Raw genomic sequence first — 14,113 nt, 5'->3', positions numbered from 1 at the left:
ACTAGTGGGTTCACCACAGCAGACTTGTTAGACTAGTTACTACGCAGATCTACCCGTAGTACCACAGGTCAGATCCCAGCCCGTTACAGGGATTGCTGTCAATAATTGTTATCTGTTTAAAAAAATATAAAATGTTTGCTTATGATTGTTGCAGGTTTAAAATGGACAATAGGGTAATGGACAGTGAATTGCCCAAAAACTGTTATTGTACATAGTTGGCACCCTCAAGGTGCACCCTGGTTCTGCCCACATTGCCAGTGTGGGTAGGGCCTTGTTTCTCCACAGACCTGAAGTTAAAACCGTCTGGCATGGCGAACATTGGGCCTGGATATACGCCTTGTAGCCCGCCCAAGACCTACGTTGGGAGTTTATGACGGATCCACCGCATTAGTACTGTTCCTAATGAACAAGGACACCCTGGCATAAGACCAGTCGTACTTTTGTAAATATGTTTGCAACGTTTAAGCAAAGTACCTCCCATAAAGGAAAGCCATAGTTTAACCTCTATATATGCGTTTCAAAGTTTCAAAAATTTGTATGTCTTTAACCATTTATTGTCTTTGTTCTCCCAGTCCGGGGGGGGGGGGGGGGGGGGTAGCCGGTTGTTACTGTGGCATTGCTTTCCTCACTGGGAGAGTGATGTCACACTTGGAAGCAGGGAAGGATCCATTTATCAGGTAATCAGCACACACAAGACCATTCTGACTTCAGGCCAGAAGGGGGAGCTCTATGCCCGACTTCAGGGGAGCGGCTCTCTCTGGTCAGGAGGAGTCAGTTGCTAGGCAATTAAGAAGAGATAGTAGTTGGTGAGAGGAGAGCGACCAGCGAGGGAGCAAAAAAGCTGGAGCCTTGCAGCTCCTGGGAAGGAAAGACTGAACAGAGCAACTAATAAAGAGGCTGAAAGGGAAAAGAGGCAAAGGTGAAGTTAAGGCCAGAGAATAGCTGCAATTTAGCTACCTCTTGACAGAGCGCAGACACCGGTGGCCAGAAAACCGAGGTTGTGAGGGGCTCTAAGATTCACAGCAGAAACAGGCAGGACAACTGAACTACAGGTCACTTGCCCACCCTAACACCTGAAGACACAGTGGCGTACAGAGCCCGGGTCATGATAGAGACCCTGTGAAAAGGCTTGAGCCAACTGTCATACAGGTTAGTGTCCCACTTACACAAAAGGACAGAAAACTCTTCAGAACCTTGTTGGACAGCTATAGGCAGCAAGGAACTACACCACAGCGCTAAAGGGAAGGCTTCTAACCCCACCTGATAAGAGGGAAATACCAACTTGCTTCCAAGCCAGCTGGACCAGCACCTGTGATCCGGTACCCTGGACTATGGCTGCCTGAATTGCTTCAGTAAAGAGGTAAAGAGACTGCAACCTTGTGTCCTCTGTCCTCTGTTGTGTCCTCTGTTTCTTTCTGTCCTCACATGTAAAGCGCCATGGAATAAATGGCGCTATAACAATAAATAATAATAATTATTACACCATCTCCAACTACACACGGGAGCCCTGGGGACCTACTTCACCTGTGGGCAGTTATACCATCTGGCTGCCATAACATCACCCCAGAGGACCCCTTTAAGCAGCGGTCACCCCTGACCGAATACCACAGGTGGCGTTACAAACTTTCCTTATTTCTACAAATCCCTTTAAAGACTATCCCTTTAAAGGGAACCTGACACCCCCAAAGTGAAAGATGAGCTAAGCCCACCGGCATCAGGGGCTTATCTACAGCATTCTGTAATGCTGTAGATAAGCCCTCGATGTATCCTGAAAGATGAGAAAAAGAGGTTAGATTATATAGATTAGAAAAGGTCAGAGAGGCCCAGCGCCTGTGCACTGCAGTACTTTGCTCTGCCCTCAACAGGGCAGACAAAGTACGCCTGCGCCGGAGCCGCAGCTTGAATACAAGAAGAGGACGTCATCGTAAGAAGACGGGAGGCCCCGGACCGGACCGCGACGCCCATCGGACCAGAACAGAACCGGGACCGCCCCTGGGAGAGTATAATCTAACCTCTTTTTCTCATCTTTCAGGATACATCGAGGGCTTATCTACAGCACTACAGAATGCTGTAGATAAGCCCCTGATGCCGGTGGGCTTAGCTCACCTTCAATTTTGGGGGTGACAGGTTCCCTTTAACAGGGCCACGGACTGGGTCGCCGCCACCGTGACACGTCGCTTTAAGTACGGGCCCAGTACCGAGTAACTCTAGGCCCTGGCGGGCGACTCACCTACGACAAATAATTTGGAAGTTTATCAGAAACAAAAGATTCAACTCCTATGAAGACTTCTTAATAGGACTGTCCACTACTGGACTTCCACTGTCAGAATAACGACAGGCTACAGTGGTCACATGACAATTTCACATGACCGCAGAACACAGCAGGCGCATCAGCATCACATGAACGGCACAGTTCAAGAAGAAAAGTGTTTTTATTTTATGATGGCCAGTGAAGCCATTAGGGTAGCCCCTTTAAGACAAAAACTACACTGCATGCATAATTATTAGGCAAGTTGTTTTTTGGATCACATGATACTTTTTATACATGTTGTCCTACTCCAAGCTGTTCAGGCTTGAGAGACAACTACCAATTAAGTAAATCATGTGATGTGTATCTCTAATGAGGAGGGTTGTTTTCTAATGACACCAACATCCTATAAAAGGTGTGGTTAATTATTAGGCAACTTCCTTTCATTTTGCAAAATGGGTCAGAAGAGAGATTTGACGGGCTCTGAAAAGTCCAAAATTGTGAGATGTCTTGCAGAGGGATGCAGCAGTGTTGAAATTGCCAAACGTTTGAAGCGTGATCACCGAACAATCAAGCGTTTCATGGCAAATAGCCAACAGGGTCGCAAAAAGGGTGTTGGGCAAAAAAGGCGCAAAATAACTGCCCATGAATTGAGAAAAATCAAGCATGAAGCTGCCAAGATGCCATTTGCCACCAGTTGTGCCATATTTCAGAGCTGCAACGTTACTGGATTAACAAAAAGCACAAGGTGTGCAATACTCAGGGACATGGCCAAGGTAAGGAAGGCTGAAAAACGACCACCTTTGATTAAGAAACAAGATAAAACGTCAAGACTGGGCCAAGAAATATCTTAAGACTGACTTTTTGAAGGTTTTATGGACTGCTGAAATGGGTGACTCTTGATGGGCCAGAGGCTGGATTAGTAAAGGGCAGAGAGCTCCACTCCGACTCAGATGCCAGCAAGGTGGAGGTGGGGTACTGGAATGGGCTGGTATCATCAAAGATGAACTTGTGGGACCTTTTCGGGTTGAGGATGGAGTGAAGCTCAATTCCCAGACCTACTGCCAGTTTCTGGAAGACAACTTCTTCAAGCAGTGGTACAGGAAGAAGTCGGTATCGTTCAAGAAAAACATGATTTTCATGCAGGACAATGCACCATCACATGCCTCCAACTACTCCACAGCGTGGCTGGCCAGTAAAGGTCTCAAAGAAGAAAAAATAATGACATGGCCCCCTTGTTCACCTGATCTGAACCCCATAGAGAACCTGTGGTCCCTCATAAAATGTGAGATCTACAGGGAGGAAAAACAGTACATCTCTCGGAACAGTGTCTGGGAGGCTCTGGTGGTTGCTGCACGGAATGTTGATCGTAAACAGATCAAGCAACTGACAGAATCTATGGATGGAAGGCTGTTGAGTGTCATCAAAGAAAGGTGGCTATATTGGTCACTAATTTTTGGGGGGTTTGTTTTTGCATGTCAGAAATGTTTATTTCTAAACTTTGTGCAGTTATATTGGTTTACCTGGTTAAAATAAACAAGGGAGATGGGAATATATTTGGTTTTTATTAAGTTGCCTAATAATTCTGCACAGTAATAGTTACCTGCACAAACAGATATCCTCCTAAGGTAGCCAAATCTAAAAAAAAACCCTCCAACTTCCAAAAATATTAAGCTTCGATATTTCTAAGTTTTTTGGGTTGATTGAGAACATAGTTGTTGAACAATAATAAAAATAATCCTCTAAAACACAACTTGCCTAATAATTCTGCACGCGGTGTAGCCCTTTAAGACAATAGCTAGCAGAACATTTTAAAACTAAATAGAGAAAATATAAGTCACTTTAAATGCAGACAGTTTCTTACAGATAATTATACTCACCATATAACTGCCATAAGCATGATCAAACATTTCCAGCACTTGCACCCTGTAAGAAAATAGCAGGCATTACTATGGTCATTGTCATCAGTGGGAACTAAAAGGAAAAAATAAATAAATTAAAAAAAAAAAAATGTTCCAGCTCCAAATGAATAAAATGAAAAACTTTAATGAAAACATTAAAAACACAATAGAACAATGCTCCATGCAGACAACATCATAACCCTAGTGAGTAAAGCTACGCGTTTCGACCGGAAAGGTCTTTGTCAAAGCTCAACTACCATGATTCCAATTAGAATAAATGGAATCCTTCTGCCAATCTGGCAGCTCCAAAGAGGTCACATGTTCAAAAGGTCCTATTGCCTATAAAATGCTTGAACCAAAAACAATAAGGGTATGTGCACACAATGCAGATTTAGTGCAGATTTAGTGCAGAATTGGTGCAGAACTGCAGCAGATGATTCTGCTGCAGAAACGCTGCAGAACTGCACCGCGATGTACAGTACAATGCAAATCAATGTGAAAAAAAATAAAAAAAATAAAAAAGGCTGTGCACACGGTGCAGAAAAATCCGCGCAGAAACGCCGCAGACCCCAAAGAAGCGCACGTCGCTTCCCTTGTGCAGCTCTGCAGCACCTCCGCGCAGACCCCTCCGCACCACGCGCACAGCCCCCTCCCCTTCACACCGATTCACACCACACTGCACAGAAACTGCACAGAAACTGCACAGAAACTGCACGTGCAGACTTAGTGCAGAAAATTCTGCACCACATTCCCCACGTGTGCACATAGCCTAAGTGTGATGAAAAATAAGAACAAATAAGTGCAAAAGAAATTATATACATACAGAAATAATAATAACAATAATATATAATGCATATACATCAAAAACAGTTTGCTCAATAGTGGAACATGATTTCATTTCTCCTATTCAACCCGTCAGGAAACCTAGTCCCCAGGTTGAAAATCCAGTATGCTTCACGAGTAAGCAAAATTCTGCCGAGATCGCTGCCGCGAGGAGGTTTTTTCATCTTCTCTATACCAGTGACTGTTAGGGAACTAATATTGCGTGCATGTAACTCAATAAAATGTTTAGCCACAGAAGAAATATTGCGATTAGTGTTTCTAGTATTGGAAATATCATATAAAAATGTTCCGTGATGCGAGTCTTTAATTTCCTAATAGTGCAACCTATATATGATTTTTGACAAAGGCTGTAATCAATTTTATAGACTACGTATTGGGTATTGCAATTAATAAATTCATGAATATTGAAAGAATTAGTATTATTGAAATCATGAAATACTTTGGTTACAACCATATGTTTGCAAGTAGTGCAATTGACCGTACCACATTTATAGCTACCTTTGCAGTCCAACCAGGTCCCCGATCTACTATTGTTTTTAGAAACGAACATACTGGGAGACAATATATTGCCTAATGTTGGTGCTCTCCTTGCCACAATATTGCAACCCCCATCAAGTATCTTGGCTAAAATAGGATCCTCATATAATATGGGTATTGACTTATTAATGATGGCTTTGATAGCATTAAATTGTGGGCTATATTGCAAGCATACAAATGGCTTGTTGGAACATTCCTTTTTTTGCCTATGTGACTTGTGATGAGAATGAGATGAAATGAGATCACTTTGATTTTTATTTGAAACTATGTTGTACGCCCGATTCAACATCCAATTTGGATACCCCCTATCATGAAATTTATTGCAGGATTTAATTAAATCATTATTGAACTGGTCATTGTTGTTACAATTACATTTTAGCCTGGTAAATTCACCTACTGGAATCGACTTTACTGTATGCCTGGGATGGCTGCTATTGGCACGTAAAATTGTGTTACCAGAAATAGGTTTAGAATACGTTCTTGTGGAAATGAACTGATCAGGAATGCCAGTCAACTCTAAATCAAGAAAAGAAATAGTGGATTTATCATGAACAAAAGTAAACTTGATATTGTAATCGTTGTTATTGATATAATCAATAAACATCGGTATGGCAGATACATCGCCCGTCCACACAATCAATTTATCGTCGATGTATCTGCCATACCAATGAATAAATGAGGAAAAAGGATTGGTAGATGTGAAAAGAAAAAAATATTCCCAAAGGGCCATAACTAAATTAGCTAACGATGGTGAAAATTTGGCACCCATGGCCACACCGGTGTGCTGTAAATAATACTTCTGATCAAAAGAAAAAAAATTATGTGTCAGAAGAAAAAAAGTCACCTGCAAAATAAAATTAATCAAATCTTGGGAATAAGAACTGTAACGATCCAAATGAAATTGTAAAGCCTGTATGGCTACATTATGGGGTATACATGTATAAAGTGATGTCACATCACAACTGAGCCAACTAAATTCAGAAGACCATTTTTTACACGATAAAGAACTTAATACATCCTTAGTGTCCTTGATATGACCCGGAATCCTGAGGACCAGGGGCTGTAATAAAGAATCAAGCCACTGGCCCAGATGTTCATTGGTAGACCCAATACTAGAAACTATAGGTCGCATAGGAGGAAAAATACTCTTCTTGTGAGTTTTAGGAAGACCATGCAATATGGGCATAACAGGGTGCGACACTTGCAAAAATTCAGCTTGTTTGTCCGGAAAAATACCCAATGTCACGCCTTCCATAATTATTTTGTCTATATCCTTTTTTAATGCAACAGTAGGGTCTGATAACAATAATTTATATGTAGCAACATCAGATAGTAGCCCCAAAATGCTGTTCTTGTAATCCTCGGAATCCATGATGACAATCAATCCACCCTTATCACTCATTTTAATAATGATGTCCTTCATGTTTTTGATATCCTCAACAGCCTGCCTGTGTTTACTGGATAAATTACCAGTTTTATTATTGGCAGATACATTGTATTTCAAGTTCTTAAGCTCACGTTCAATGACATCCTGAAATTTACTCATACAATCAGGTCTTGTTTGAACCGGATAAAAAAAAGGGTTTTTTAAAGTTGTCAGATTGATGAATCAAATTATCAGGCGCTTCATTCACATGTTGCAGCTCCTGCAATGTCAAAAGAAAAATCTGTTCATGAAAATCCAATGCCTGGAATTCATTGACTTGAATATCCTCAGAATTGCGTTCAGTGATCGTTGGATCAGACCAAAAATGTTTTTTAATGGTGAGATTGCGGACAAACTTGTTGAGATCCAAAATAGTAAAAAATAAATTAAAGTCATTATCAGGAACAAAATTTAGTCCATACGACAGAACCTCTAATTGTTCTTGTGAAAACACTTTGGAAGATAGATTTAACCCATTATCCACATTGATCTTTATGTGGTTTTTTTGCGGCGTGTTTGCATGCCAGAACTGCTTTCTGTGCTTCGCCCGCCGCGCCTCTTACGTTTTTTGTCTTGTTAGAGTGTTTAACTGAACTGCAGCTGATGGATTCATTAGTAGAGGAATCAGACATACTGGGATTATTATCACCAGAATCACCCTCATGTGAGCTAAAACTCACATATCGTCTATTATGTTTTTTCCTATAATAGGTGTTTCTCAAAATAGATCTTGGTGTTCTGGTTGAGGAATTATCGTCATTCCAATCATAAATTTTATTGGAAGAATAATCCTCCAAATCACGTTGAAATTTACGTTTTTTTCTGGACATGATTTCATCTTCCAATTTATTGATGTCCTCTTGTGTTTTCTTGAAAGACGCATTATCCTCAATAACTGTGACATCCATGTGTGTTTAAATTCAGTTTGGTCGCATCTATCTCCTTTTGTATGTCTGATAGTTTTGATTTCTCATATTTGATAATAAGACGCATCAAATTCAATGAACAGGTACTCAAAATATTGTTCCATTCATTAGAAAATTGTTCACAAAAAACAGTAGTACATCTTTTCTTGATTCTCAAACCTCTAGGAATCATATCCTTGCAAACAATTATTCAAGGTGGTATAATCCCACCATGTTTTAGTCTCTTGAATCGTTAATTTATGCAACTGTGTCCATAAATTGGAGACATCAGAGGTTTCACTGTTTCCATTAGAAGAATCAGAAAAAACTTGTGCGGCTTTCTGCAGACGGTTCCTGGCAAACTCGGACATGATGTAAAAAATTTGCTATTGACTGTAGTAGATGGATAACTCACTAAAATACAAGGGTGGTGTGTCATAAAAAATTGGAAGCAAGGAAACAGGTGCACGGCAATCAATTGAAATAAAGACAAAAAGAGAAAAAAAGCCAGCTCACCATTTCCAGCCGTTTTTTTTGCCGTGCACCTGTATACCACCTTGAATAATTATGTTTCCAAGGATATGATTCCTAGAGGTTTGAAATCAAGAAAAGATGTACTACTGTTTTTTGTGAACAATTTTCTAATGAATGAACAATATTTTGAGTACCTGTTCATTGAATTTGATGCGTCTTATTATCAAATATGAGAAATCAAAACTATCAGACATACAAAAGGAGATAGATGCGACCAAACTGAATTTAAACACACATGTCACAGTTATTGAGGATAATGCGTCTTTCAAGAAAACAAAAGAGGACATCAATAAATTGGAAGATGAAATCATGTCCAGAAAAAAATGTAAATTTCAACGTGATTTGGAGGATTATTCTTCCAATAAAATTTATGATTGGAATGACGATAATTCCTCAACCAGAACACCAAGATCTATTTTGAGAAACACCTATTATAGGAAAAAAAACATAATGTGAGTTTTAGCTCACATGAGGGTGATTCTGGTGATAATAATCCCAGTATGTCTGATTCCTCTACTAATGAATCCATCAGCTGCAGTTCAGTTAAACACTCTAACAAGACAAAAAACGTAAGAGGCGCGGCGGGCGAAGCACAGAAAACAGTTCTGGCATGCAAACATGCCGCAAAAAAAACACATAAAGATCAATGTGGATAATGTGTTAAATCTATCTTCCAAAGTGTTTTCACAAGAACAATTAGAGGTTCTGTCGTATGGACTAAATTTTGTTCCTGATAATGACTTTAATTTATTTTTTACTATTTTGGATCTCAACAAGTTTGTCCGCAATCTCACCATTAAAAAACATTTTTGGTCTGATCCAACGATCACTGAACGCAATTCTGAGGATATTCAAGTCAATGAATTCCAGGCATTGGATTTTCATGAACAGATTTCTCTTTTGACATTGCAGGAGCTGCAACATGTGAATGAAGCGCCTGATAATTTGATTCATCAATCTGACAACTTTAAAATAAAAAACCCTTTTTTTTATCCGGTTCAAACAAGACCTGATTGTATGAGTAAATTTCAGGATGTCATTGAACGTGAGCTTAAGAACTTGAAATACAATGTATCTGCCAATAATAAAACTGGTAATTTATCCAGTAAACACAGGCAGGCTGTTGAGGATATCAAAAACATGAAGGACATCATTATTAAAATGAGTGATAAGGGTGGATTGATTGTCATCATGGATTCCGAGGATTACAAGAACAGCATTTTGGGGCTACTATCTGATGTTGCTACATATAAATTATTGTTATCAGACCCTACTGTTGCATTAAAAAAGGATATAGACAAAATAATTATGGAAGGCGTGACATTGGGTATTTTTTCGGACAAACAAGCTGAATTTTTGCAAGTGTCGCACCCTGTTATGCCCATATTGCATGGTCTTCCTAAAACTCACAAGAAGAGTATTTTTCCTCCTATGCGACCTATAGTTTCTAGTATTGGGTCTACCAATGAACATCTGGGCCAGTGGCTTGATTCTTTATTACAGCCCCTGGTCCTCAGGATTCCGGGTCATATCAAGGACACTAAGGATGTATTAAGTTCTTTATCGTGTAAAAAATGGTCTTCTGAATTTAGTTGGCTCAGTTGTGATGTGACATCACTTTATACATGTATACCCCATAATGTAGCCATACAGGCTTTACAATTTCACTTGGATCGTTACAGTTCTTATTCCCAAGATTTGATTAATTTTATTTTGCAGGTGACTTTTTTTCTTCTGACACATAATTTTTTTTCTTTTGATCAGAAGTATTATTTACAGCACACCGGTGTGGCCATGGGTGCCAAATTTTCACCATCGTTAGCTAATTTAGTTATGGCCCTTTGGGAATATTTTTTTCTTTTCACATCTACCAATCCTTTTTCCTCATTTATTCATTGGTATGGCAGATACATCGACGATAAATTGATTGTGTGGACGGGCGATGTATCTGCCATACCGATGTTTATTGATTATATCAATAACAACGATTACAATATCAAGTTTACTTTTGTTCATGATAAATCCACTATTTCTTTTCTTGATTTAGAGTTGACTGGCATTCCTGATCAGTTCATTTCCACAAGAACGTATTCTAAACCTATTTCTGGTAACACAATTTTACGTGCCAATAGCAGCCATCCCAGGCATACAGTAAAGTCGATTCCAGTAGGTGAATTTACCAGGCAAAAACGTAATTGTAACAACAATGACCAGTTCAATAATGATTTAATTAAATCCTGCAATAAATTTCATGATAGGGGGTATCCAAATTGGATGTTGAATCGGGCATACAACATAGTTTCAAATAAAAATCAAAGTGATCTCATTTCATCTCATTCTCATCACAAGTCACATAGGCAAAAAAAGGAATGTTCCAACAAGCCATTTGTATGCTTGCAATATAGCCCACAATTTAATGCTATCAAAGCCATCATTAATAAGTCAATACCCATATTATATGAGGATCCTATTTTAGCCAAGATACTTGATGGGGGTTGCAATATTGTGGCAAGGAGAGCACCAACATTAGGCAATATATTGTCTCCCAGTATGTTCGTTTCTAAAAAGAATAGTAGATCGGGGACCTGGTTGGACTGCAAAGGTAGCTATAAATGTGGTACGGTCAATTGCACTACTTGCAAACAGATGGTTGTAACCAAAGTATTTCATGATTTCAATAATACTAATTCTTTCAATATTCATGAATTTATTAATTGCAATACCCGATACGTAGTCTATAAAATTGATTGCAGCCTTTGTCAAAAATCATATATAGGTTGCACTATTAGGAAATTAAAGACTCGCATCACGGAACATTTATATGATATTTCCAATACTAGAAACACTAATCGCAATATTTCTTCTGTGGCTAAACATTTTATCGAGTTACATGCACGCAATATTAGTTCCCTAACAGTCACTGGTATAGAGAAGATAAAAAAACCTCCTCGCGGCGGCGATCTCGGCAGAATTTTGCTTACTCGTGAAGCATACTGGATTTTCAACCTGGGGACTAGGTTTCCTGACGGGTTGAATAGGAGAAATGAAATCATGTTCCACTATTGAGCAAACTGTTTTTGATGTATATGCATTATATATTATTGTTATTATTATTTCTGTATGTATATAATTTCTTTTGCACTTATTTGTTCTTATTTTTCATCACACTTAGGCTATGTGCACACGTGGGGAATGTGGTGCAGAATTTTCTGCACTAAGTCTGCACCTGCAGATTTGGTGCAGTTTCTGTGCAGTGCGGTGTGAATCGGTGTGAAGGGGAGGGGGCTGTGCGCGTGGTGCGGAGGGGTCTGCGCGGAGGTGCTGCAGAGCTGCACAAGGGAAGCGACGTGCGCTTCTTTGGGGTCTGCGGCGTTTCTGCGCGGATTTTTCTGCACCGTGTGCACAGCCTTTTTTATTTTTTTTATTATTTTTTTTCACATTGATTTGCATTGTACTGTACATCGCGGTGCAGTTCTGCAGCGTTTCTGCAGCAGAAACATCTGCTGCAGTTCTGCACCAATTCTGCACTAAATCTGCACTAAATCTGCATTGTGTGCACATACCCTTATTGTTTTTGGTTCAAGCATTTTATAGGCAATAGGACCTTTTGAACATGTGACCTCTTTGGAGCTGCCAGATTGGCAGAAGGATTCCATTTATTCTAATTGGAATCATGGTAGTTGAGCTTTGACAAAGACCTTTCCGGTCGAAACGCGTAGCTTTACTCACTAGGGTTATGGTGTTGTCTGCATGGAGCATTGTTCTATTGTGTTTTTAATGTTTTCATTAAAGTTTTTCATTTTATTCATTTGGAGCTGGAACATTTTTTTTTTTTTCCACTAATCTGCATCTTGTCAGGATCGGGTTCCGTGCTCTGCTGGAAATGGTGAGCTGGCTTTTTTTCTCTTTTTATCAGTGGGAACTACAGCATATTAGTGCTTTCTTAGAAGAGCATTATTTGTTTTATAGCGAAACACTCACAAATTAATTGTGACAAGTACAGTCTCTAATTTATCATCCAACTGGTTAAATTAAAAAGAAAAGCGATAACTTATCTTTCCTTTCAGCTATACAGATGAAAACAGTATCTCACACCGTTGTGCAGAGGACATGTTTATATATCTATTTCATAAGTAATTGAGACACGTCCCTTTAAAGTGAACCTGACCGCTGATACATGCTGCCTAATCTGTGGGCAGCATGTATCAGCCACTGGCTATGGCTACGTTCACATTTGCGTTGTTGTGTGTTGCGTCGGCGACGCAACGCACAACGCATGCAAAACGCATTGTTTTGTGACGCATGCGTCCTTTTTTTGCTTGATTTTGGACGCACAAAAAATGCAACTTGCTGCGTCCTCTGCGCCCTGACGCATGCGCCGCAGTGACGCATGCGTCACAAAACGCAAGTGCAACGCATGTCCATACGCCCCCATGTTAAATATAGGGGCGCATGACGCATGCGTCGCCGCAGCGGCGCCCGACGCTGCGTCGCACAACGCTAATGTGACGTAGCCTAAGTGATCTCAGCCAGGTATGTTTGACTCAAACGCTGAGATGTTTTGACATACTTTAATAGCTGTGCCTCCAGCGAGTTCTTCCCGCCCGCTGCCCTGGTTTGACAGGTCACAGCTTACACGAGTACGTAGACGACTGTCAGAGTATGTTTTTCTATGTAACACCGCAGCGGTCCAGAAAAACATTTCTGGTTGAGTTCATGCAGTCAGTGCCACATAAATGACGCCCACAGACTGGGCAGCACGTATCAGCTGGTTCTCTTTAAATCCAATAACTCCTGACGTAGCCCAGTGTTGGTGAAACGCATGTCCAGGCGCTTCTGTGACACCCTGTCCCACGCCATGATGCATGATGGAATTTTTTTTTTAAAAAGTTCATAAATGTTGTTACTGCATTTGTTTCAGGCTATTGCACAGAATTACCAGTTGATTACAAAACTTTGAGGCAAGCGATTTTAATTGGCGTATTAAGGATTCAACATTTATATGCCGATATTGACAGTGTAGGGGTGGGTTTGGTTTGGTCTCTAAATTAAGGGGCTTCCTTGATGTAGACTACTATATTATCTGGGTCCTGCCCTTATGCATGTTTTTTTAGTTTGGTTTAATGTAGGAGTTATTTTGTGACCGTACTAAGAATTATCTATTCTAAGGGTACTGTCACACAGTGCCATTTTCATCGCTACGACCGCATGATCCGTGACGTCGCAGCGTCGTATGATTATCGCTCCAGCGTCGTAGACTGCGGTCACACTTTGCAATCACGGCGCTGGAGCGATGCCGAAGTCCCCGGGTAACCAGGGTAAATATCGGGTTAAGCGCTTAGTAACCCGATGTTTACCCTGGTTACCAGCGTAAACGTAAGAAAAAACAAACAGTACATACTTACCTTCCGGTGTCTGTCCCCCGGCGTTCTGCTTCTCTCCACTGTGTAAGCACCATAGCCGGAAAGCAGAGCAGTGACGTCAGACGTCACCGCTGTGCTCGCTTTCCGGCCGGCAGGCGCTCACAGTGCAGAGAAGCTGAGACGCCGGAGGACAGACACCGGAATGTGAGTATGTACTGTTTGTGTTTTTTACGTTTACGCTGGTAACCAGGGTAAACATCGGGTTACTAAGCGCGGCCCTGCGCTTAGTTACCCGATGTTTACCCTGGTTACAAGCGAACACATCGCTGGATCGGTGTCACACACAACGATCCAGC

The 14,113-nt window shown here is 40.6% G+C and overlaps 1 protein-coding gene across 3 annotated transcripts in view; it reads right to left on the bottom strand.

Moving 5' to 3' along the window:
- Positions 1–14,113, bottom strand: part of EDEM3 (ER degradation enhancing alpha-mannosidase like protein 3) — a 105,500-nt gene that overhangs the window by 89,235 nt on the left and 2,152 nt on the right. For all 3 annotated transcript variants that reach the window (XM_077278787.1, XM_077278785.1, XM_077278786.1), the window contains exon 2: positions 4,129–4,174. In XM_077278787.1, the coding sequence (XP_077134902.1) occupies positions 4,129–4,174 (46 nt within the window). The remainder of the gene's footprint in view (positions 1–4,128; positions 4,175–14,113) is intronic.

Source organism: Ranitomeya variabilis, chromosome 8 (genome assembly GCF_051348905.1).
Source record: "Ranitomeya variabilis isolate aRanVar5 chromosome 8, aRanVar5.hap1, whole genome shotgun sequence".
Taxonomy (NCBI): domain Eukaryota; kingdom Metazoa; phylum Chordata; class Amphibia; order Anura; family Dendrobatidae; genus Ranitomeya; species Ranitomeya variabilis.
This window is presented reverse-complemented; position numbering and strand designations above follow the sequence as displayed.